General features: G+C 41.6%; 6 protein-coding genes and 1 long non-coding RNA gene across 11 annotated transcripts; 4 read left to right on the top strand and 3 right to left on the bottom strand.

Moving 5' to 3' along the window:
* Positions 1-215: 215 nt before the first annotated feature.
* On the bottom strand, positions 216-3,202 carry LOC133169648 (uncharacterized). The gene is made up of 2 exons (XR_009718430.1): positions 3,109-3,202; positions 216-736 (listed from the first exon to the last, which is right to left on the bottom strand). It is a non-coding gene; the product is annotated as an uncharacterized LOC133169648 (long non-coding RNA).
* On the top strand, positions 2,490-6,487 carry syf2 (SYF2 pre-mRNA-splicing factor). 4 transcript variants are annotated; one of them, XM_061302008.1, is made up of 8 exons: positions 2,490-2,578; positions 2,846-2,944; positions 3,140-3,265; positions 3,636-3,753; positions 3,888-3,978; positions 4,529-4,627; positions 5,345-5,506; positions 5,782-6,487. In XM_061302008.1, the coding sequence occupies exons 1-8, from the start codon at positions 2,561-2,563 to the stop codon at positions 5,864-5,866; spliced, it is 798 nt and encodes a 265-aa protein (XP_061157992.1). In that variant the 5' UTR covers positions 2,490-2,560; the 3' UTR covers positions 5,867-6,487. The 4 variants fall into 4 exon arrangements, with proteins under 4 accessions (XP_061157992.1, XP_061157989.1, XP_061157993.1 ...); XM_061302005.1 differs by having other exon boundaries at positions 5,776-6,487; XM_061302006.1 differs by having other exon boundaries at positions 2,516-2,578; positions 2,849-2,944; positions 5,776-6,487.
* On the bottom strand, positions 6,416-9,601 carry rsrp1 (arginine/serine-rich protein 1). 2 transcript variants are annotated; one of them, XM_061302003.1, is made up of 5 exons: positions 9,415-9,601; positions 8,301-8,800; positions 8,042-8,217; positions 6,840-6,914; positions 6,416-6,768 (listed from the first exon to the last, which is right to left on the bottom strand). In XM_061302003.1, the coding sequence occupies exons 2-5, from the start codon at positions 8,785-8,787 to the stop codon at positions 6,607-6,609; spliced, it is 900 nt and encodes a 299-aa protein (XP_061157987.1). In that variant the 5' UTR covers positions 8,788-8,800; positions 9,415-9,601; the 3' UTR covers positions 6,416-6,606. The 2 variants fall into 2 exon arrangements, with proteins under 2 accessions (XP_061157987.1, XP_061157988.1); XM_061302004.1 differs by having other exon boundaries at positions 8,072-8,217.
* Positions 9,602-10,053: 452 nt separating this feature from the next.
* Positions 10,054-11,500, top strand: mgst3b (microsomal glutathione S-transferase 3b). Its single transcript, XM_061302010.1, has 4 exons — positions 10,054-10,279; positions 10,400-10,522; positions 10,723-10,795; positions 11,157-11,500. Exons 1-4 carry the CDS (start codon positions 10,154-10,156, stop codon positions 11,255-11,257), a joined length of 423 nt encoding a protein of 140 aa, XP_061157994.1. The 5' UTR covers positions 10,054-10,153; the 3' UTR covers positions 11,258-11,500.
* Positions 11,501-11,836: 336 nt separating this feature from the next.
* tmem50a (transmembrane protein 50A) lies at positions 11,837-14,249 on the top strand. The gene is made up of 7 exons (XM_061302011.1): positions 11,837-11,986; positions 12,482-12,587; positions 12,754-12,866; positions 12,945-13,012; positions 13,156-13,248; positions 13,407-13,467; positions 13,552-14,249. Exons 2-7 carry the CDS (start codon positions 12,486-12,488, stop codon positions 13,595-13,597), a joined length of 483 nt encoding a protein of 160 aa, XP_061157995.1. The 5' UTR covers positions 11,837-11,986; positions 12,482-12,485; the 3' UTR covers positions 13,598-14,249.
* rhd (Rh blood group, D antigen) lies at positions 13,665-16,505 on the bottom strand. The gene is made up of 10 exons (XM_061302002.1): positions 16,222-16,505; positions 15,954-16,140; positions 15,739-15,889; positions 15,455-15,602; positions 15,205-15,377; positions 14,996-15,133; positions 14,803-14,930; positions 14,651-14,730; positions 14,444-14,517; positions 13,665-14,344 (listed from the first exon to the last, which is right to left on the bottom strand). The coding sequence occupies exons 1-10, from the start codon at positions 16,364-16,366 to the stop codon at positions 14,318-14,320; spliced, it is 1,251 nt and encodes a 416-aa protein (XP_061157986.1). The 5' UTR covers positions 16,367-16,505; the 3' UTR covers positions 13,665-14,317.
* A 457-nt stretch (positions 16,506-16,962) lies between these two features.
* maco1b (macoilin 1b) lies at positions 16,963-24,360 on the top strand. Its single transcript, XM_061302001.1, has 11 exons — positions 16,963-17,415; positions 18,540-18,681; positions 18,780-18,906; positions 18,986-19,109; positions 19,188-19,366; positions 19,573-20,140; positions 20,916-21,074; positions 21,203-21,385; positions 21,490-21,610; positions 21,732-21,906; positions 22,089-24,360. Exons 1-11 carry the CDS (start codon positions 17,336-17,338, stop codon positions 22,289-22,291), a joined length of 2,061 nt encoding a protein of 686 aa, XP_061157985.1. The 5' UTR covers positions 16,963-17,335; the 3' UTR covers positions 22,292-24,360.
* The last annotated feature ends 876 nt before the right edge of the window (positions 24,361-25,236 follow it).

Genomic DNA, 25,236 nt, shown 5'->3' with positions numbered 1-25,236 from the left:
CACCGGTGATTTGCAAATTGAAGATTTGTCAGACGCTTTTCCATTTTGTCTCAGACTCAGACAAGTTGGCAGTATTTCTGGAAGCAGTTATTTTCACTTTGCATGGTAGAATTTTAACAATTACCACTGTCCACTGACAAAACTTTTCCAAAGTTCATGAACCCCCAGTTCCAGACTCATTTATTCTGTGTATTTTGTGACATACTGCCACGTCACTGCTCAGTTTGCCATTTCAATGTGGATTTTTTTTTTTTGCAGCTGTATGTGTTGTTATCAAAAAGACATATACCGAATTGTACTTATAATTCTTCCTTGGAAATTAGAGCAGCACAGCTCTGTCTTGTAGTGTGGTTCAAGCTAAGATTGTCAGTGAGTGTAGAAAAAAAAAAAAAAAAAAAAAATCAGTCCCACAGTTTGGAAGATGGAGGGGGGCAAGGAGAAAGATGAAACAACTCAAGTTGTCCCTGGTCTTGATCACGGTGGCACTAGTGGGGAACATTCGGGTGAGATGGAAAACAAGACGCCATCTTTATGTTCCATTCATGTCTGCTGTGCCTCAGCCCAGCCCGAGCCGGGCCAGGCCAGGCCCATCGGACTCCCGCACTCCCGTTGACACATTCACATAAATGCACACTTGCTCCAGCTTTTGGTTCCACTCCAGTGACAAGAGCCTGTAGTCAGCGTGGCGACGCTTCAGGAGTAGCTCCTCATCTTGGAGAAGCATGTTTGCTTTGGCCTGGAATTAATAACTTTTCATTTAGTGCGGAAATGACAGGAATAGTAATTAAGGAAATGGAATGATTTTATTGGCCGTGATGTTTATATTAACTTCCAGATGTGAAGCAGCTGCCTGTGCAGTAAGCAGCGCCCAATCCTCCCCCTATGTGCAATCTGGATAAACTTTTATTAAGAGTAACATATATAATAATGTAAATATGATAATATGTTTCCAGGATTTGAACTAATATCACATCCAGGTTGATTAACATAGGATGCTTGTGAGGCACCCACCATGAAGTCTGTTGGCTATTCATGAATGTGTCCCCCAAGTGTAATTTATTTGCAGATATAACGTTACTCTATTTGAGGCATGATTTGCTTGACTGGTAAAGTTAATACTGAAGAGTGGCTGCTCAGCAGTTTTGGGTGGGCTCTCTTCGCACATGTGAGATCCATATCGTACTGCGCTAAAGTTCGCTGAACACTAAGCGGCAATGACACGATTGCAGGATTCCTCATATTAGCCTCAATCTATTTACGATTTAAATCACGCTCGGCAAAATAACCGACTCAAATACAATACACAGTATAAAAAAAAAAAATGGGATGCTTCTGATAAACTTTTGATCGTTCTCAGAAGGAAAAAAAAAAGGGAAACTCAAAGAGGCTGTAACTCGCATCACTTTTGAAATCGTTTGAGAAGCATTTGAACATAAAGTTGCTTTGTGTTTTTCACAGCAATAGACAGAGCGTTTGCATTACTGTAGCAAGAGATGGCTGTGTTGTGCTCCCATCTGGTTTCCAGTGAAAATGCATCACTCCATTAACAATGCCTCTGATCTTCAGGACACTTTAATCTAAGACTATAAACCCAATTTAATTACATCCTGCAAAAGGGCTCTATTAGTGCAATGCAATCAAATACGGATTGCATCCATTTGGCAACTCAAAAAGGATCAAATGGCTTTTGAAAGTGTTTACTTTTGTCAGCGGCGGCACATCGACTCATATTTAAAGGCCCATGGATATGGTCTAAGGATATAATTGATACTTGTGCTTTTTTATGGTCAAAAACACATTTCGTTGGTAGGATGATTGAGAATATGTTTGCCTTTTCTGAACAGACTTTTTATTGAGCACGTGGCTGCATGGTAAACCTCCCATGTCCCGCTGTACAGTGTGTGTTTGTGTCGTGGCAGTTTTTTTTATTAGTCAAGCGATAAATTGTCTTTAATTCAATTTTATAGTCGCACAAATAACTCAGATTACATTATAGTAATCCACGAAACATAATTGTAAAAATGTAATAGGTTTTTTTAATTGAACTGTAAGTGAACACCTACATGATATATGCATGTATAAATGTTACTTTCTAAAAATTGCATGATAGTTTAATGGAACACTCGACCTTGTTTGGTGTGATTGTGAGTGGTTGTTTGTTTTTGTGCTCATTTAGATACCATACAATAAGACAAGTTCAGAAGTGAAAACGTTTTTTCTTTTTTCTTTCTTTTTTGTATCATATGCGCTGCATTGATATCACACGTTTTAGCATATACACAAAAAGTAAACCTTTAAATGTCCCAGCATTGCCTCGGATGGGAAAGTTGCCCCTGCCAACATGGCCGCCACGTAGGCATGGCTATGAGACGGGATGTTACAGCTTGCTTTTTTTTTTTTTAATTGAAAACAACAAACCCCAGTCATTCCTGTCGTGTCCATATATGTCGAACTATACAAAGATATATGTTTTAAATAATTTAATATATAAATTTAAAAACAATTATATTGCGCAATATCCGCTTCACTACTTTCGGTTCTTCCGGTGTGTAGTACGGTAATGGCGTCCGTTAGTAAGGTTTGTATTCCACCTTGTTTTCGTGGAATTTCGATTGAATTTCTCTGCCGGTTGACTTTTATAACAATAATGCGTGTATTATGTTATTATATACATATGTATTTCCGTACTTGGTAATCGTTGTAACGATACGGCTTTGTGGCAATGTTGTTATGCTAACGGTTGTGAGCTAACGTGAAAATTCTCAAGACGCGTTCTGTTATGAAATGATCCACGATTGAATCGCATACTATTTTTTTGATTCATTAACTGTAAATGTGACTCCAGAAGACGAGTACACCCACTGAGGGGGAGCTGACGGAAACAATCGGGTCTTCGAAGCGAGAAGACAGACTACGGAAGTTCCGCGAGTTACATTTTAAACGGGTAAGAGGCCTACATAGACTTTTAGCGTCTCCATTAGTCCAGTCTGTTACAAAATTTGCATTGTGTCTCAATTTGTCATGCTTAGTGCTCATTTAAAACGGCTCTCTGGTATACATCTCCCACTTCTCAGGGACCTGACAAGAAACATGTATTTTCTTACTCACACTGAAAGGTGTTTTGCATCCTCCTCCACAGAATGAAGCACGCAAGCTCAATCACCAGGAAGTTGTCGAGGAGAATAATAGGCTGAAGCTCCCCTCTAACTGGGAGGCTAAAAAAGCCAGACTGGAGTGGGGACTTCATGAAGATGAGAAGAAAAAGGTAAGTAACACATGATCCTAAAAAGTCTAACTTCAGTCAAGTCAATGGATAATGGAAAGAAATCCATTGTGGTGGTGTTAAGAGTAGACACGAAATGATCAAGATGTGCTTTGGGAGCTTAAGATCAGGGGATGCTTTGAGAATAATTGTCATTTTTTTGTCTATATGAAGTCCTTTGAGACTGCTTGTGATTTAGGGCTATACAAATAAACTTGACTTAGCTGCACATTTTCATATTTGACTTGAGGGTGTTTACACCCAATCTTGCTGTAGTGCTCTGTCAAAGTCAAACAATAATGAATGTTGTTTTGTGTGATCATAACAACCCACGCTGAAGATCTCTATCTTCTAAACATTTTTTTTTTTTTAGGAATGTGCAGCCAGAGGGGAAGACTACCACCGAGTGAAACTTCTCGACATCACGGCTGGTGACGCGGAGCGGTGGGAAAGAAAGAAAAAGAAGAAGAATCCTGACATGGGATTTGCAGGTTGGGTGAAATTGACTTTAAATCTTTGCAATTGTTTTCCTTCCTCGCTCGGTGATTCAAAAGACACTATTGAGTCATGAGGAAAATCGACACCGTCAACATTTTATAACCCAAAATGTCGCATCCAAACTCAGGTTATGCTGAGGCCCAATTTCGGCAGTATCAGAGGCTCACCAAGCAGATCAAACCAGACATGCAAAACTATGAGAAGCAACGAGAGGAATGGTGAGTAAATGTCCAATTTCTACGTTTATGTATGAGTACAGTACTTGGAAATCGCCTCTGGCCATTCCGCTTTTGTGTTTCTCTGATGAAAAGACAGAATGATATACGGGCACTTCTCTGCTTTTATAACCAAATCTAGCCAAGCATAATCGATCCCAAGGATTTTGCTTGGCTTAATGGTTTTAGCGTTCATCCCGTCACATGTGCACAAAGTACAGCTTATCCATAAACGACCGGACCCCACTTTTACCCTGGGGATAGTATCGTTTCATGCAAACTCTACACTGTAATCTAAAGAATTTCGACTCTGAATCTCTGGCAAGCGCACGAAGGTCATGGAAGTGCCTGCAGGCTTGCCTTGCCTTTAAATGTTGCTGCATGCGCAAGCGTGAAGGATGCACCGACACATTTGGCCCCCGGGCCACACTATCGTCTTTCAGCCCAATGACGGAGCTCACAAAGGCGGTATAGAGAAGCCCGTTCATGTCTGCTAAATTGCTGATTTGCCATGCCTCTGTATTTCTAATTTATTTTTGCACTTACCCCGCAGTGGTGAGGACTTCCACCCCACATCCAATAGCTTGATCCACGGCACCCATGTTCCCTCGGAGGAGGGCATTGACCGCATGGTGGAAGATGTCGAGAAACAGTAAGTTCCGGTCAAAAGACGCCCGGTTATTACTCTGATGCTTGCTGGAAAAATGGGGAGGTTTCACTCCTGTTTAAAAAAATAATAATTAAATCAATCCCCAAAGAAATGATAAATTCCCTTAAATAACTCCTCAACCAGAGAATTCCTCTTTAGTTATTTTTATGTTCCCTTTTATTGGTATTTTGTGACCTGCCATTGTGAAGTAAAAATGTAGTATTTGCAAGTACATTCGAACGGTGCATGGTGAAGATGTTTTTTTTTTTTTTCTTTGACATAATGTCTTTATTTGGTACGTATGTTCACATTTGCGTGCACGCGGGCTAACCCACGGTTATCGATAAAACAGCAAACACTTGGGCTGTAAATGAAACCCTTTGGTTCTTTCAGCCATAGCGTCAGCCAGTTTACTTTGGTTAGCCACACCCCCAGGTCGAGCCTGTTCCCATTGCTGCAGACTGATGTGAGATTATACTTTTCACAGAATGACTTTGAGACTCGATTTGATCACACACAACCGTGCAAAACCACCCGACTGCCCCAAACGAGTAACAAGGCACGACTGTGAGAATGGTTGACACGCAACAAATTGTGTCTAGAGGGACCTGTTTGGAGGAGATTGGCACATTATATAAATTAGGTGGTATCAGAAGATGGGGGTCAACGGAGCCATTTGCGCTATCAACCGCTAAGATGCCGTTCTTCCCTGTCGCGCAGGATCGAAAAGCGCGCCAAGTACAGCCGACGAAGGGCCTACAACGACGACGCCGACATCGACTATATCAACGAGAGGAACGCCAAGTTCAACCAGAAGGCCGAACGCTATTACGGCAAATACACAGCAGAGATCAAGCAGAACCTGGAGAGAGGCACTGCTGTGTGAGTTGCCCTTCAAAGTCATCCAATGTTGAAACGTGTATCCAGTAAATGTCATGTTTGTACAGTGCAGTTTAAGAATACTGTATTCTCACCCTTATTTTTAAATAAACCATTGAGAGAACACAAGTTGGTTGTGTGTGTGTGTGTGTGTGTGTGTGCGGTCTTATGATAGTGACATTTCGAGCGTGAGAATTAACTACCGTCAAGACGCATCCGACCTCGGGGTTTGTTGGATGGCGACGGCGCACTGATGAATGTGTTTGATGTAGGTGCAGTGTGGTAAGGAGCAACAAGAGTGTCATTCAATTCATTATCATTCACCCCATCTGTCTGGCTAACTTGCCCGAAGCAGCTACATGAGGAGAAGAGCCTTGTGACTGGTGAGATTAATGGCAGGCCATTCCCATCCCATGCGCCCGACCAACTACTCTTACTTGTTCAAAGCTTACTCGTGAGCACACAGTGCCCTCTACTGGGCCTCATTGAGTTATTCCCTTTATTTTATTCCTAAAAAATACGGAGTAGTTTACAGACCATTTTATTTTATTTTCCAACCCCCATGACTCTTGAATTTTTCTAAAACTACACCCTCACGTAAAATTGGAGCCTTACAACCTTGTAGCTGTAAACTACTTGAAGGCCTTTTTTCTTTTAGAATTCATGAGTCATTTTAATGTGATCATAATTTGATTTTTTTTTTCCCCCCTTCACCTTAATGAACATTTGTGTTCTACTGGTCAGCTTTTCAGGATGGCCACTCTAAGCAGTATATATATACCCTACGGATAAACAATGAGATGCTACCTAAATTTACAGGAGATAGTAATTTTGACAGTTGGCGCTAAACTAAAGCACATAGTACGTTCACTTCAGCCACTTGTTTCATAAAGTTGAAAAAAAAAAGGACAGTTTCTTTTCATCAATAAATACTTTATTTGAACATAGGTACATGACTCGGGGAATAAACTAATCCCACCTGAATGATTTCGTCACCTCTTCCAATTTAAATCTGAAAGAAAATGTCACGATGAAAAAATGATTGCGCATATGTACAAATTATTTACAGTACATGCAGTATGGTCTCTCGGTTGTGGTCTATCCTAACGTGACTTCTTGCGCACTTGCTTCCGTGGCCTGGCAGACTGACTGGACACGACTGGGACCCAGTGGCCATAGGGATTAGTGCTTTCATAGCTGTCCACTGTGGGCGCTGTTACCTTAGGCTCACATGGCACCATTATGCCTGGTCTTGCCACACAATTCTGGGAAAAGAAAAAACCTGGTCAAATGTGTTCATCCGAAAAGAAAATGATGAATGCAACTCTGAACTTACATTGATGCTGAAAGTGATGGTTTTGGGTTTTGCGGCCATCTTTGGGCTGATGATGGTGGCCTCCGCTTCATCGCTCTGTTGTAGAAAGACAATAGCACGACCAGTGAGACTTGAGTAGAACACGTGCTGAACTTTTCTTTTGGCTTGTGAGTGTCTAGACTCAAATCTAGCTTCTGACAATAGCGTCATAGCAAGAAAGCAGCACTTGTACGGCAGAAAACCACATGCACATTTACTCTCACTGTTGTCACAGGCATCTCTTCAGCAGACGCCTCATGTACCGACTTATCTTTGGCATATGGAGACGACTTCTTCATCTGGTTCTAGATCTCTTGACAGGAATTGTCACTATAACGCACACGCCCACGCTCCATCAGCAAGTGGTGGATTCTGCTAAATAATGATGACCCATTTCAACTGCAAACCAGATACATTTGTCATGTCAACAGTGCTGCCTTGTAGAACGCAGTGTATCGCTCCGCTAATTGGCTCATTATGTGTGCTTTTAATGACATTACTCCAGGTACACAATACATAACGCAGTGTGTGCAGGACAAGAATCATCAACCTTTCACGCAAACTTATTGTCCGTCACCCAAGTCACACGACAGCCTTTTATTCCCAGGCGCCGATGAGTGAAGACCACTGTCATGTTATCTATGAAGACAGGAATAAATACAGAAAGTATGTGCATTCCCTCAAGGTTCCAAAAAGGTCAACACAAGACAGGAAATACATCACAAAACAGAGTCCTGTTGCGGATTGGATTGTCTTTCAAAAGTGTTGCCAGCTGGATGCTTTAGTTTCTAATTGTCAGTGGAGCTAATGCAAAAATGAGTCAGGTGGCTCATTCAAATCATGATACAACTTTAGCTTTTCGCAGCCCATTAAGAGCTTTTTTTTAAACTCATTTCCATTCGAGAAGAAATATCATATGGGATTAATTTATGATGTGTCTGTCCGATGCAATACGTTTTCTTCAGAGGTTTGCTATCTCATCGACGCTCACACTGCGGGCATGACGACTTTGTTTTATTTGAATCCGGGAAAAAAAAAAAATCCATTTTTATGTACTGGTTCAAATGTTATTGCTACTCAAGGAGAGACTCGACCTGCTGTGGTAACATCACTTACACCGTTCACAGTTCTCTGACCGATCGAATCATGGTTGTGTGGTGCGTTTAGCAGGGCCGAAAACCCACCTGTGATGTCTTTTCAGGGTGCGATCTCACCCTTGGCTCAAACTTTGGCAGCAACCTTCGTGGCTCCTCCAGCTCATCTGTCAGGATCGGTTTCACACTATCAGGAATCTCCAGTTTCCCCACTCCTAGCAGCTTCATGGCATTGGTCTTTGCAGCTTTAAGAAGTTCTCTTTTATCTGAGGAAACATAAGTCAGGTTACAGTGATTGTTTATAATATGGTTATGGAGCTATTTATCTCATTTTGCTTGTTCACACTACCTTCCAAGCTCAGGCTGATTGAACTTCCAGAAGATCTTGATGGGCTTCTATAGGCTCTGGACTGTGATTTGGGAAACCTGTTAAGACGACTCTTGCTGCACCTCCCACCAGCAAATGAAGACCTGGAGCGAGATCTGGAAGTGGACCTTCGACGGTGCCCGTGATACCTGTCTAGTGAGGGTGAGCGACTATAGGATCGGGAGTGTGCTCTGTGCCGGCGTGCCGAGTGGCGGTGTCTTCGATGGCTACGACAGTGAGAATGTCTGTGGCAGCGAGGATGAGAGCGGGACCTGGAACGAGAGGAACTATTGCTGGATGATGAAGATCTGTGACGCCCCCTGTCACTGCCAGAAGATAGGGAAGGGCTGCTTTCATAACTATTTCTGGAGTAGTAGGATGAGGGGCTGCACTGATTAAAAATCACGCTAGAGCCATCACTCTGATGAACCTGAGCCATTGCAAGGTGAGCGTCTTCTCCCTTGGCCATTGTCTTGCAGAAGCTGGGGGAGAGAAAAAAAAAAAAGTGTTTATGGTCAAAACGATAGTTTCTCATGCTAAATTGCACAAAATTCGGAATTCCAGATGTTTTAGATGTGGAATTTTGAATAAACTAAAACGACTGTTTAAAAGTTTGGGACTGATGCAATTAGTTAAAATGTCTTCTTAGCCCATTACAGTAGTTAAACCTTTTTTTATTACACTTCATGGATTTGCAATGAACATAGCTATACTTCATGACGTAGCTATTCTCCCTAAAGAGGTAAGTTTTCCGAAATAGGTAAAAATTAACTAATCAGATAAAACTTAGAGAATGTTAACTAAAACAAATCGTATTCGATCGATCGATCGTACGCGATTTATTGCTTTGTTGTTTGCCTGCCCAATCCGCTTGTGCGTTGTTGCGTAATCGATACGTTCTGGAAAATTCCGGTTTACGCAAGCTAGCATTAGCCGTAGCACATGGCGCGTTAACTTGTCGTCGACAGGCGTTGGCTACTCGATTAAATACAAAGTCATTTGATTATATTAAAAAAAAAAAAATCATAAACAATATGCAATTACTACCTCTACAAATTAAAATCAGAGGAACAATAAAATCGTTTGAAGAACTTACCAGTTAAAACTGTCGCTTGAGTTGAAACCCGGAACGACTATAACCAACGTAGAGTATAATCGTCTTTTCTAAAGTAAAGTTTCTTATTCTGATTCTTATAAAGTAAGTGAAGAAATCGGACCGTTTCTGTTAAATGCAATTGACCAGTGTCGTCGACGTGCTGCAGAGAATGATCCCACCTAGTGGAGGCAACGAGTTTTCACTGTGCTTCTGGAAATTTCCAATCACGTGACTTCCCTACGTGACGCCACCCATTGGCGAAAGCGTTCAAAAGCCTTGCCATTCAAAATAAACAGCACGTCACTAAATCTTTTTGTCCCTTATACTCGAGAATACACAAGTTTATAAATATTCCAACGATACACGCTGAAATGACTGCACGTTAATACATCCGAGTTAAATTTACGATGTGATAAGGTTGCGTAAATCAGCCAAAAATGTGAGGAATGTGAATATAATAAGATATTTGGGATCGATTTCGACAAATTGCAAAGTAAATGTGCCATTAATATTGGGGAAACATAGTCGATGGAAATCTCGCGATAAAGCATCGTGTATGGCTGCCTCGCGATCTTTCCAACAGTGGGCGTTATGTTTACTGACGCTCCAACGGTTATGGCACATCTCGCGATATTTTATACAACCGTCTGAAATAGCTGCGCGAGCGCGATACCTGCTCCTCACACTCTTGTCCGAGCCCTGGATCTCACCTGTAATTGTACCGAAAAATTGTTCAGCGATGGATATTCTGACTGTTTTGCCCTCCCATTTTGGATATGTCATATTTACTTATCTTTATAGTTGGATTATGCTGGCTTATCTAGCTATTAAAGTTGGAGGAGCCAGGAAGAAGTATGGCGTGAAGGTAGTGTTTTTTTACTCAGCAGACTACGTATTTATTGGTTGTTGGTATTTGTTGGTCGTTTTTTTTAAATTCCCTTGTTATTCCCCCTCCTAAAATAATCATGTATCACCTTTTGCACAGTATCCAACAATGTACAGTGACAAGGATCAAGTGTTCAATTGTATCCAGAGAGCCCATCAGAACACTCTTGAGGTGTATCCCCAGTGGCTTGTTTTCCAGACCATTGCAGCCCTCGTCTATCCGGTGGGTTTTATTTTTGTTTATTTTCAAGATATTCGTCAGAATGGGTTCAACCTTGTCCAACATCAGCCTTCTAGGCGAGGCAGACGTCTTATCTTCGCTCTCTGAACTGATTGGAATGAAGCCGATTGCACTGTCACAATGACGAAGCATATTTTCTGGATTGTAATCTTTTGTTGTTGTTGTTGGTTTGCTACCCTCAGTTGTCAGCGTCAGTGTTGGGGGCCATTTGGGTGACCAGTCGGCTTTCCTATGCCTGGGGCTATTATACCGGAGGTAAGACTTGACAGTTGCTCTATAATATAGCTTAAAGTTTATTCCTAAGGCCCACCATGACAATTGGTGTGCCCAAAATTTTGAATAAGAAAGGAAAGTCAATTTATTTTGGAAAACTGTTAAAAGTTCAATTGTATTGTGTTATATTACTTCACCACACACAAAATGAAATCAAGCCTTTATTTGTTTTAAGGTTACGTATAACAAAGACACATCCAAAATCTGTTGCTTCCTAAAATTTAAATATCATGACAGTTCAAAATTGGCTGCCTGTATATCCTACAAGATACAAAATGATGATAAATCAAATTATAATTCAAATATAATTCAAATAAATGTCAATTAATGTGTTTCATTACAGATCCTGCTAAGAGAATGAACGGTGCCTATGGCTACATCGGATACTTTGGAGTCATCGGTCTGTCCATTTCTGTAGCCTTGCAATTGCTTGGAGTTTTTTAAGATCATTGTCCAAAACAAAGATTGCTGTCATTGTTTCCAGTGTGACAAAACATGCTCAATATAACAATGGCATGTTTTGACACATATAATCCTTACATTCATTTGCACCAATAGTTTCAGCAACTGTTGCGGAAATTACATATCATGAGCAATATGCATTTTCTTATTATGTCTGACATTCTCATTGCTGTAAATGTAATCCAAGGTTGACTAATACCTTGAAAAATAAAAATTGTTGCCTGACGTTCTCGTGACTCACATGACTTCTCAGACACAAAGCTGGCCAGTATATCCACCAAAAGGAACAGATTATATCAGAGCGTGCACGAATCACTTTTGGGTCATATAGTCCGGCCACCGCTCAAACTAAAGTGTAGATTATTTTAATGAGAGGATACCGACACTACTAATCAGTAATGACAATAACTAATCATCACTTTAGTGGTTACAGTTTAAAACGGTTGAGGTTTTATTGATCATTGAAATATAATAGTACTGTATCTTAGTAACAGTATTTAAGTTGATAGAAAATGAAACTATTGTAAAATCCAACTTTTGCTTCAAATGAACAAATTCCATTCTGTCCCACAATCCTTGAAGGCACCATTATCAATAGCTGCTTAGTGTTCTCGACGGTGTGGGCGAACTGCGCATGCGCATGACCGAGCTCTCGGAAGCAAAGTCGGCCTGATCCAAAGGGTCCACACATCAAAAAATCGAAAAGAAGAGGTACTTACTTAATTAAAAACGATTTTAATGTGTGTTACTATCACGGGTGTATATTTTCTCCCGTAGCATTGTTGCTGTCGTGTCGGTTTCGTGATCGTTTTTAGCGACGTCTTGATGAGAAGGCACCTTAGAGGAAATGTTTGCTAGTATCAAAGCGTCGAACAAAAGAATGCTACGACATAATACTGTTTATTAACATTCTCGAACCGACTATTAGTTGTTCGTTTATGTTTTGTTCATTTGTTATCATTTGTGTGGTTTAATTTCTGTTTCACAATTTCGAATCACGTAGTTAGTCCTTATTTCTAGCCAGAGTTGAGCAGCATCATCATCATACAGCAGTTACGAACGAACGTCGCTTTTATTTTATTTTTCTAATTTCACGTAAGACCATGATTTGTACACGGTTAAGCTAGGCGTTAAATTCGTCTTTTTTGTACAACATATTTGCTTATTATTTAGTGACTTGTTGACCTGAAGTGCTCCCTTCTCCAGAGTCATGTCGGGATTTCTGGACGGTGTTCGGTGCGGAGACTGCGACTGCAATGTGGACTGGGGTGAAAAAAGAAACACTGTCGCATCGATAGCTGCTGGTGTTTTGGTATTTCTCATTTTTATGCACCCTGTCCATAGGTTTATTAATGTCCAGATTACTAACCAATCAAATAGTCGATGAATTTTCATGCTGCTAGTTTAAAATGGAATTTCTGTACGCTAGTACTTACCTCACCTTTCATTATGTTTGTTTTGATTCTGTGCCATTGCAGTTCTTCACAGGTTGGTGGATCATCATTGATGCAGCAGTCAAGTATCCAGCTGATGAGGAGTTTTCTCATTCTTATCACACATGTGGAGTCATTGCTACAGTGGCTTTTCTGATGTAGGATTGGCTTGACAAACACTTTCTAATTAGTCATATATTTTAAAATTGGATAATGCATGGTTTTTTTTCGTGTAGGATAAACGCTGTGTCAAATGGGCAAGTCAGGGGTGACAGCTACAGTGAAGGCTGCATGGGGCAGACAGGTATGTGCAGCTATTTCATTGGCACCAAAATGACATGCTTCAGTGGAGTCATTCATTGGTTCGATGATAGTTTTCGTGTTCCAGCGCAACACAAGCACACAACAGTCAAGCACAAACCCAGGCTTTCTTATCTCTCCTTGCAGGCTCTCGCGTGTGGCTCTTTATTGGCTTCATGCTGTCTTTTGGATCCCTCATTGCATCGATGTGGATCCTGTTTGGAGGTTTTGTAGTGCCTCGTAAGTAACTATTTTGCACATTTTTAAGTGGATTGCAGTGTTGCATTAAAAAAATAAATAAAAAAAAGACAAAAATAAAACCACACACACAAGATCAATTTGGTCAATGTGATTGAAATAATTCTGATGTTTTCTTATTTTTCTCTTGCTCTCCTCAGAGAGTCCTATCGTCTACCCTGGGATTGCCGTTTTTTTCCAGAACGCGTTCATTTTCTTTGCGTGAGTCAATAGGCCAAAGTGACTTTGCCGTCCGTGTATTTTGCAAAATAACTGACTTCAAGCTCTTCCTTTTTTCGAATTCAGGTCCCTGGTGTTCAAGTTTGGACGTACGGAGGATCTGTGGCAATAACTGACTCCAAGTGTGTCTGTCTGTCATTGTTATACACTGCTTACTTTATTATTTTTGAGACAGTATGCTTCAGGCTTCAGTGGTTACTACTCACCAAATTGTATGTAGCCTTCGTAGCGTTCAGGATTGACTTTTTTTAATTTATATTTGTGTTGCTGTTTTAAAAGGCTAAATCGTAACCAAGCACAAATCAAACTCATCCGCAGATTGACTGTTTTCAACTGTGGGACATTTTAAAATGTGTGTCTGCCCCCGTGCAGCTGTGAAGATGGTATATTATTGCTTTTGTGTATAAGGTCCAATTAAGCCCTCTGTGGGTATGCTTACGCTCTCCCGTCATTTTTTTCACAGTAACCCATCAGCAGTGATAAAAACACATTTTGTGATATGTCAAATAACTAAGGGAATGATCATGAAATACATTCTGACAAAACTTACCATGTGAGATGATATCTTTATGAAATAACAGTGAGCTCTGAATCTTGTCATGCTGATTTATTGTAAAATGCTTTTGGTCTTGCGGATCCAAATTGAGGTCAACATTTTTCACAACTGTCTGGTAGATTTACTTAATATGTGCATCCATTTCTTACGTTTGTACAAGGGGGTCAGTTTCTGGCTACCATAGCTAAATTAAACAGAATCATCCTGAGCAGGAAATCTCTTTTGCATTTGTTTTCTGTCACTCTTGTGTCCACTTCCAGGGTCAGACTCGTCAGATTACTTGCGAATTGCAAGATGCTCAAACTGCAAAACATCATTTTGTTTTTGAGGTTATGTAAAATATTTTTCATGAGAGTTGTCTTGAGAAAATTGCTGCTTTTTTTGTTTAATTTGTTCTCCTACCTTCCAGAAAGTCTGATCATCAAAACATTTTTTATCTTGGGGTGGTCTCCAGATGTCCCACTTTAGTAGTACTCCTTTGAATGTATCCAGAGAGAGACACATTTAGAAGTGATGCTGCTTTATATTTGAATATTCCCATTGTGGATCAATGACCATGCTTTGCAGTCCTGCAAAATTCTACTTACCTGTCCTCATAATTAATTGTACCTGTTATGATCCCCATGGTCAGGCTTACAGCTATGGTGATGAGTAGAACACAAATGTGAAATACACCGAACCGGATCGCTCTGTAATTGAAAGACCGCTCAGCCGCTCAGTGGTGAGTATCATAATCTGCCCCTCTGACAAAACATTCTTACATTGTGCGATCATCACTCTGTTGAATCTGCAGGAGGAGGTGGATCAGCCATCCCAGAAGGCCCGGGAGTCCATGTACGCTCAGAACACGACAAGTGTCATGGCAGCCAAAGGCAAACAGCATATGCTTCTGGTTGGATAGTCGAGGTATGATATCGATTTTCAAACAACACCATTTAATGTATTGATCGGTACCGTGAGGTATCGGAATCCAACGGTTGACACAGCAGCCGCGGCCAGCCCAATTGTCATGGCCTCCCACGGGTAACGGATCACTGGCATGGAAACCCCGACAGCAACACCGCCCGCAAGTATGCAGGACTGAAAATGGGTCTAATAATAGAGTGACCACATAAGTTTGGTGCTTCTGAAGCGAATCGCTCCAAACAATCTCTTCAACGTACTGGGTTGATTTCTCCCTTTGGGCTGGAGAGCGTAGACACGGCAAAAGATCCTACAGCACTGACAGCCAGGGCCAGGTAGGTGCTGCACACAGCCCACAACCTCCTCTCGGGAAAACTACGCTCCATGAGGATGGAGTTAAAACTGGGCCAGAACATCCAGAGAAACAAAGTACCTATTGAACCGGAATGTTGAAAAGTTGTGAGAGAAGTGATCAACTCTGTTAATTCTGGCTATTCTAATCAAACACACCTAACATGGAGAATAATCCTGTTTTGCAGTCAAATTTCTCCTTTTCGAATCCCTGTTGTGATTCTTTCCGATAGAGAATCCACGTCAGCACAAGACCAAAGAAAGCTCCAAAGATATGAAGCACCAGGATGAAGTTCAAATGTTGTACCTACGGTATAATCAACAACCATGCTCTGAATTATTTCCAAGAAGCGGATTCACCTATGATTTACTACGGTATGCTTTTTCTTCTTTTATTTTTTTAACTAGTCAACATCAAGTCTTTGAAACAAAAGCTTCCTTACCGGCAGCAAAGTCCGCAGGAGCCACTCATTCAGGACGAAGCCAAATACTTCCATCAGTGCCATGATAGTTAGATGGACAGGATTTGTTTTTCCTTGCACAGCCCCAATTGAGATGAGAACCGAGGCTGTGCATATCTCAGCAACCACCAAGCTACATGTTAAACTGCCCATTAAGTTTCTAATGACTTCAAGCAACATGAAATGTGATACAGTACCTCCTCAGGTCGATCCAAATCTTCCCTCTGTAATACCAGGACTCAAAGCCATCGAGTATGAATGCCCATTGGATGGCAATGACAGCTATAAGAAGGTTGAAGCCTGAACCACTGAAGCCATAGCGTACTAAAAAAGTGCTCAAAAAGCCAAAACCTAAAAAGACCATTACATTTAAATCCTGGAACACTGCAAAAAAAAAAAAAAAAAAAAGTTTTACATTCTCATTTGTTAACTGGTGTATGATGTATATCATAAAATGTTACTCACCTGGATAGAAATTTCTGAATATAATCCCATTCCCATTGTTGTCAACCTCAACATAGAAGTAATACACAGCAATAAAACCTATCTGTAAGAAAAGCAAAAAAGGAGCCAAACGAGAGCGCAAACTTGGGGCGTACTTAGGAGCCATAATAGATTACTTTGCAACAACAGACACATGCTTCGCTCTTCTGATATGAAACGGGGGCACAGCCCTCTGTGCAGCTTTTTATCATCTACTGCATGAGCAAAGACAGAAAGTAAAAGCCTACTTCTGAAATTGCAATCCTGACACAATTCATACATATTGGATGAAGAACCTGAATAAGTGAAAGTATCCAGATATTTTGGTCAATAATACATGTCAAATTCATATTAACATTATTTAACTTTAATGTTATAGTCTCCCACAGACTGCAGAAAAAGCACCAAATCATCGACAAGCAACATTAACAGTAATAATATTATAATAATTATGGTAACATTATGCATATGTATACACACCCACGCACACACAATCGAAACAGAAATGTGGAACTCAATATGCAAAGCTGAGATATGTTTTCAGTTGATATGTACAGAAATGTGGAACTCCAGATGCAAATCTTAAATATGTTGATATGTATTGTCATAAAACGTTACAAATGATAGGAAAAACGTCTTAACAAACCCCGCCTCCGCCATCATCTGATTGGCCAATGAGCAATACCCGATTTGTCCACAAACAACGTGATTGGTTTACCGAGGAGACATTTCACACGCCACTGCTCTCTTGTCATGGCACAGGGGAAGTGATCGAGAGGTCGCCTCGCAACATAAATGGCTCGTCTCGGTATCCGTCAACGACAGAGGCCTCGGTGAATAGATTGATTGGATAGTCACAACGTCTGCCAACGAGATACACGTCAAATACAGCGCGGCCAGGGCACACTGAGCCTGCGCTAAGAGCAAAAGAGGAGGTTCCCGAATAGAGTCCTTTATTTATTTCTTTGTTGCCAGTCGGGAAAATAATTACAGCGACACATTCTACAGCACTTCATTTTCCCCCGTTGCCCGTATACACTAGAAAACTGGATAAGATTACGGTGGTTGCTCGAAGGCCAAAGCCAAGTGGAGGAGGATGAAGCGGCGCAATGCGGACTGCAGCAAACTCCGACGGCCGGTAAAACGGAATCGAATCACCGAGGGCATATACGGCAGGTAAGGTGTACGGAGGCTGACAGATGTGTTGTCTTCACCACATCAAATCGGAGCGCGCATTAAAAATGACAACGGCTTTTATAGCTTCAGAATATGCACGCTAGCCAATGTTTATATTGATACAAATGCTGCTAGCTAGCCCGTTAACACAGCTAACTAGCGGCTATTGATAGCTGTAAATAGCATCTAGCTATGTGGTGCTAGCATGTAGCGCGAGGCCACACAGCAGCCTGTTTTGAACACCATAACAAAGCTGTCTTGCACGGTCATATTCATAGTTTCATGCTAACTGCAGTCGACTTTATGAATAAGCTTTAATCGACATTGACAATTTGCTCAAGCCAGTTGACATCTGTCGGTCATGGATAATTCAGCAGCTTTGCTAACGTATTTTATATGGCCACTCGAAGGTTTGTGTGCAACTAACTACGCGGGTCCTATTTGCAAAATAGACATAATAAAGTGTCTATATATTTAAAAGATTAACTATAATTTAGGAGCCATAATAGAATTAAAACTGCCTGGAAATTGACTACTACTTGGTCTCCACAGCCACACCTGACAGGTCCAACCTCTTTGGATTTCTATATATAAATGAACCAAACGCTAAAGGGCAACAGTTACACACGTTTCAGGGCTTTGAAATATTCATAAAGTACTTCTTCAAATCACACTCACAGGGTTTCACTTTTTGTGACTCAGCCAAGACTCTGCAAAATAAACTTTGGTATCTATTTAGGAAACAGAATCATAAAGTTTATGGCCATTTATCTCGTACACTTTCCACCTACAACTGGTACGGTTCGCTTTAGACCAGTGATCCTATTGCCAGCAGGAGCACGAGTAACTTCTGTTCTATAAATAGCACAACGGTGATGGAACATTTTATTTTGCAGAAATGTAGTTGGGAACTTTTCATAATGTAAACACTCGCAGAGATGTATAGAAGTCAACTGTTGCATGTTATCTGATCCTACCATGTTAAATCATTGTTGATCAGGTGAGGAATCATTAACATGGTCACTCTCTTTACAGAGGTGAATATCAGTTGTTATTAACAACTATTTGAACAACTGTATTTCAGAAGTATATCTTTGGATTCTGAAATATCCCCATCTTTGCAGCACTTTCCTGTACCTGAAGTTCCTGGTGGTGTGGGCATTGGTTCTACTAGCCGACTTTGTTTTGGAGTTCAGGTTTGAGTACCTCTGGCCGTTCTGGCTCTTCCTCCGGAGTGTGTACGACTCTTTTCGATACCAGGGGCTGGTGAGTGGATATTTATGAAAGCTGTGTAAAGCTTGACTTTGTAAATCCCAAACGCACCTTTCGAAATGCACCGTAATTGCCTTTACTCTCCTCAACAGGCGTTCTCGGTATTCTTCGTGTTTGTGGCGCTTACTTCGGACTTCATTTGCCTCCTCTTCATCCCGGTGCAATGGCTGTTCTTTGCTGCCAGTACTTATGTGTGGGTGCAGTATGTCTGGCACACAGGTAACACCCACTCCTGTTTTCGTCCCCCAAAAAATCGACATGTCAAGATAATGGCTTTTAAAAAAATGTTCGTCCTCAGAAAGAGGAGTCTGTCTCCCCACCGTGTCACTATGGATACTCTTCGTCTACATAGAGGCAGCCATCAGATTCAAAGACCTGAAGAACTTCCATGTAGACTTGTGTCGCCCATTTGCTGCTCACTGGTGAGCCACTGTTGTGTTGTTGTTGTTTTTTGGGCCAAAAAGTTGCCATAAAGTTGTATTTTTGTATTCCTTTTGTAGCATTGGCTATCCAGTGGTGACGCTGGGCTTTGGCTTTAAGAGCTATGTAAGCTATAAGATGCGCCTGCGGAAGCAGAAAGAGGTGCAGAAGGAGAATGAGTTTTACATGCAGCTCCTTCAGCAGGCTCTGCCTCCAGAGCAACAGATGCTCCAAAGGCAAGAACGAGAAGCAGAAGAAGGTAGGATTCGATCGTGCGCACTAGGTCTTTTTTTGCATTTTGCAAAGAAAACTATGGCAAGCTGAGCATATTTGCTGAAATTACAAGGCTATGGACTTTTAAATCAAACAAGGTCTCGAAATGATTCATCAATTATCAAAGTGATTAGTTTGATCATCAACCTCCTAATAAACCTGACTGTGTCATTAACAAAGTTATTCTTACAGCCGCATCGAAAGGAATAGCTGAAGTGGACACGCCTCCAGTGACACAAAATGGCACCCCTGCCAATAAAAAGACCTCGGCGTCTTTGCCAGAGTTGGAGTATCGAGAAAAGGGAAAAGAGGGAAAAGGTGGCGGGGAGGCTAAAAAGCAGCAGCAGCACAGTAACAGCAGCAGCAGCAACAACATCCTGCCATCATCAGTGGACTCTAAACTCCAAGAGATGGAGTATATGGAGAACCATGTGAACAGCAAAAGACTGACCACTGAACTGGGCAGCACAGAAAACTTGCTGCTCAAAGAGGACAATAATTCCTCCTGCTCATCCTCTTCCTCCTCCTGCTCCAAAAACTACAAAAACAGCAACGCCACGACGCTCAACTCATCTCCCCGTGGCCACAGCGCTACCAACGGCAGCGTGCCCTCCTCGACGCCGTCCTCGTCGTCCGCTGGGAAGAACGAGAAGAAGCACAAGGTATCAGTGGGGAAGGGGACCTCCAGTGGCTCCAGCAGGGATCCTACAGACAACTGTATTCCCAACAATCAGTTGAGCAAGCCGGAAGCGCTTGTTAGGTAAGCATACTCGGCGTGAGTTCTGTGACTCATAACGAAAGAAAAAAAAAAAAATCCAAACGATGCAATAAAGCCATCAAAACAAAAAAGATTTATTGCCCAAGCATGAAAAGATGAGCCTTTTGTATTTTTTTGAAAGTAGAAACAGCTACCACAAGATGGCACATTAAAGTGCATGGCCACCACGATTTATAAACGCACACTATTTTATTTGTTTTAGTTTTTTTTTTTCCCCTTTTTTTTTTTTTAAACCTGCACGTGGCACAATAAACCATCAGTAAGAAGCTTGGTGAAAAGGATACAGCACTAATATGGTTCCTCTGCACAAGTAGGCACATGTTTGGATCAGACTTTTGCAAATCTGAATTGATTTAGAACATTTAATGGAGTAAGATTAGACCGCTTTTGAGCACTTAGGCATCAACTGGATTCTCTGTACCGAGAAATGCTGACCATGACGCGAAGGCCATCAGAAAAATGGGTCGTGGCTTGCTTTGCCTGGATGACAGACCCAAAAAAACAAAGAAACATTAAGGTCACGGAATGGCCTCGCCAGTCACCAGACCTTAATCCGCTAGAAAAGGGAGCTGATACTTTGAGTTGCCATGCGACAGCTGTGGACCAAACTCAGCTCGGTCATGTTTGCAAACCTTTTAAAGTGACATGTTCCCAACACTTTGCTAGCTTATTCTAAGTTGGGCAAGCAAAAAAAAAAAATCTGGAGTGTGTGTTCTGTTGTTGCTTGCAAGTCTGCTTATGCTCTCATGTGGGACAGATTGGAGCAGGACGTTAAGAAGTTGAAGGCAGACCTGCAGGCAAGCCGGCAGATGGAACAAGACCTGCGCAGCCAGATTGGCTCACTTGGCAGCGCTGAGCGCTCAGTACGTACCGAGTTGGGTCAACTCCGTCAAGAGAACGAGCTGCTGCAGAACAAGTGAGTGTCTTTAGTCGTTGAGAGGGTCCCCAATGAGGTCGGGCTTGGGTTTAGGGTGGGGACCAGAATGCATGCTATGCCTGTTACTCGAGCCGCATAATTATTTGGCTGTGTGTGTGGAATTGTAGGCTCCATAATGCTGTCCAGGCAAAGCAAAAGGACAAGCAGGCTGTAGGTCAACTGGAGAAGAAGCTCAAAGCTGAACAGGAAGCTCGCACCACAGCTGAGAAACAACTCGCAGATGAAAAGAAGCGCAAAAAGCTCGAAGAGGCTACGGCAGCCAGGGCAGTAGCTCTAGCTGCTGCTTCCAGGTAGTTCACCCTCCCAAATGTTTTTTCCCCCAGAAGCTGATGTTGGAAAAGAACCTGTTCGCTGTCATTTTGTTGGTGTCAAATGATGCCTTCCTTCTTTTCAGAGGAGAATGCACAGAGACACTGCGACGGCGGATCACAGAATTAGAATCCGAGTGCAAAAAACTAACCCTGGACAACAAGCTTAAGGAAGACCAAATCCGAGAGCTTGACTTGAAAGTCCAGGTAATACGTTTGGTTTATTTTCATCAACACACACACTCTGGACAACCTTCAGTTGTACTGTCCGCAAACCGGCAGCAAATGATGTCGAACCTTCACTCGAACCGTGTCTCTGACCTTTCAGGAGCTTCATAAATACAAGGAGAACGAAAAAGACACAGAAGTGCTGATGTCGGCACTGTCGGCCATGCAGGACAAGACCCAACACTTGGAGAACAGCCTTAGTGCGGAGACCAGGATCAAACTGGACCTCTTCTCTGCATTGGGAGATGCCAAGAGACAGCAAGAAATCGTGCAAGGTCTGTGGTTTGGAGGAGCGAGGGTGCTAGTGGTTGTTAGCATGACTTAGCATCACAATTCAGTCGAAGAGGTACAGGCTAATAAACGCTGGCGCTGATGCACCAATTTACAAGAACGTCGCGTGAAGGCACTTTGTCTGCACCGGTTTGCGTAACTGTCGATTATCAATGTGTGTCCTCAGGTCAGATTCTCCAGAAAGATCAAGAAATAAAAGATTTGAAGCAAAAGATAGCCGAAGTGATGGCCGTCATGCCCAGCATCTCGTACACGACCGACACCAGCAGCATGACCCCTGTGGCCCCCCACTACTCCTCCAAGTTTATGGACACTAGCCCCTCTGGCTTGGACCCCAATGCCTCAGTTTACCAGCCACTCAAAAAGTGACCGACCGCTTTGTTCTATCTCGCCCTCCAGTTTCCTTTTTTTTTTGTGGGGGTTGTTTTGTTTCCCCCGGGCCAGCATCTTTTCAATCTGCTCGGCGTGTCTGCAGCTGAGAGTGTTTTTCTTGCCCCCCCCCCCCCCCCCCCCTCGCCAGGTCAGAAGGATGTTTTATTGCGTGTAGGTAAAACAAAAGACAACAAAAAAATCAAAGCAGACTCCACGTCAACTAGGAAGTCCCTTTTTTTTTTTTTTTTTCTTCCCCTCCCATCAGTGTTTAGTGAAACGTAACAGATGTATCTCGGGTACATCTCAAGGATGTTGCTCTCCGTTCTCTGGTACAACTCTCGGCCACAACTAAACTGCAATTTAGCCCCCGGGAATTATTTACCATTTGGGAGTAAGGCTACAACTAACGATTATTTTAATAATCGATTATTCCATTGATTATTTTGTTGATGAAACGAATTGGACGAATAATCATTTTAACTTCTATCCCTTTATTAACCATCAGGACATCATTTCAAATTGACAGTGCAGAAGCTGAGGTTTCACTTACCGGTTTTGTCCATAACATGTCGGAATACAGGCAAAATTATTCATTCTTCTTCTCCTGAGTCAAAGTACACGTCTTGTTTCAATTAATAATTGCCCCTCTGTTTCGGAGTATGGCACAGCATTGCCCCAAAATATATTCCCACAGATTTCTTTTCATCTCAAGGTTGCAAGAAAGATCAGTGGAATGTAGTGCAACGTTAGCACAGATCCATATTTATTATTTTAATCCACAAACAGTTAGCAGCCGATCCATGCTGCTACGGGGGTTGGCGGCAAATTGTTTTTAAGATGTGCCAGTCTGTTTGTTTGCTCTTTTTTTTCCCCAAGATGGAAGTGTGGGAATGCGCTATGTAAACAGAAAGAGACTAAAATAAAATAGCAGCGCCTCCTCCTTTAATTTAAAACCAAATCTAATTAAAATGTTCCGAAAAGCACTTCAAATCAAGGTTCCAGAATCAATTTGCAATAAATAATAATTTGCTTATAATACCGACCTTGAGTGAGGAGCTACTGAGTTTCAAACGGAATGACAAGATTTAAGTACATCCTTCGATGTTATGAACTGGCAACAATAAAATATCGATCCCGGGCTGCGAACCGGCACAAATGTTGTCTTCTAGATTAATTTGATTAATTTTCTGGACCAATTTGTGAACACTTGAAGGCAGACTGTTGTTTATATCAATTGAAAAGGAACCCAAAATCCCCACTCAGTGTTTTGGCACGTTGATCTGCACATTGATTTTGGCCTCGTCACAAAGCCGATCTGCTAATTAACGCCATCAGTCCGCTTATCATTCTCAACTTCCAATTTTTGCACTCTACAAAACACATTTGAAAGGGAAAGAACGTCAAATGGAGCACGCAGTGACGGAGAGATTTGAAATGCCAAATCTTAATATTGCACTTACGAGTCACTGTTGAAATAATCCTCCCTCTCCAGTTTACGTGCCATGAATGCAATTTGAATTTGTGTCATCGTGCATTCAAGAATGTATTGCAAATACATTGGCGGACACATTTGTCAAAAATCGTATTGATTATTTGTTATTGCAGGTAGCAGGAGTGGTGACTTGTTTGGAATAGACGTGTAGTTGCCAGCAAAGGGACTCGGACATCTGATTTCTTCTCATGAATGTTAACAGTATTTGCAACTGGGTTTCCAAGCCGTTTTCTTAACTCCACATTCTGTTTTCACTGCAGCCAGCAAATGGCCGATGAGGTTTCGCCATCATCTGAAACCATCTTTGTTGTGTATGTGGTTTTGCCCTTTTCAGTATATGGAGGCGATTTGGGGGGGGCTTGATTGCTGTCATTGGCTCTTGAAAAAAAAAAAAAAAAGTGTTGTGGAAAAAAAAGTCTAGACAGTTGTTGGTCAACTGATTGTCGAAAGTATAGAAGTGTTTTGTTTTTTTGTTTTCTATGCCCAGTCACTGCTCTCCCCCATCCAGAGGTCTGACCTTGGCTGCGCTCTCGCTCTGTTTACAAGGAATAAATGTTTTTGTTTTTTTCTTGCAGATTGATTGTCTCCAATTTTGTTCTTTACTCAAAATATGTGGGTATGGTGCAGTACAAGGTTACAGCCACACGGTGGCACTATATACAAAAGGTCTATAGAGACCTGCCTTTCACAAACAGAACTTAAAAGAACCATTCACAAAGAGCAAGTCTTCCTATTTCTCTGTTGCTGTTGTAACTCACGTTAAAACGTGTATTTGAAAACCTTTACAACACTGTTTTAAGATGGAAAAGTGCCAGTGCAAATCTTTTACAAACATATACACAATAGACAGTTTTATGATTGATCACTCACGGGATGCTCTTGGAAGTGTTAAGGCAACACAATGCCAAAACAGAAAAGAAGCCTTGCTCAGCACAATGACGTGCCAAGTGCTCCTGCTAAAAGCATCTAGTGTTGGAACAAAAGAGGATCCGTCTAAAAAAGACATCATGCATAACAGCTACAGTCAAATTGATAAATATTGGTGCATCAAAACATGACTGATCTTTTTTTGCTCTAAACGTCCACCATGGATGGATGTGAAATGAAACGAGCATGATGTACTGCTGCAGACTCTGCTTTAATGTGTGGCTATTCATCTTAATCAAGTCAGCAATACATTGCAAACCCAAACTCCACTGTGTTTACGACGTTGTGTAAATCATATCAAAACAGAATACAATGATTTGCAAATCCTGGCCAGGGGTGCAAATATTGATCATTTTGGATAGGATTCTCTTTTACAGTGGAGCTTTCCTCTAACTCTGAAAGCTACCCTAATAATGGCTATGTATAAGCACATATATCATGTTTTCAAACTGTGAAAACAAAAGGTAGAATATTTTGTGGCAGAAACCTAACCCACGAGACCAAAAGCAACGAGGCAAGCTTG

The sequence above is a fragment of the Syngnathus typhle genome, linkage group LG16 (genome assembly GCF_033458585.1).
Source record: "Syngnathus typhle isolate RoL2023-S1 ecotype Sweden linkage group LG16, RoL_Styp_1.0, whole genome shotgun sequence".
Classification (NCBI taxonomy): Eukaryota; Metazoa; Chordata; class Actinopteri; order Syngnathiformes; family Syngnathidae; genus Syngnathus; species Syngnathus typhle.
The sequence above is the reverse complement of the archived record's forward strand: the minus strand, read 5'-3'. Positions and strand labels throughout refer to the sequence as shown.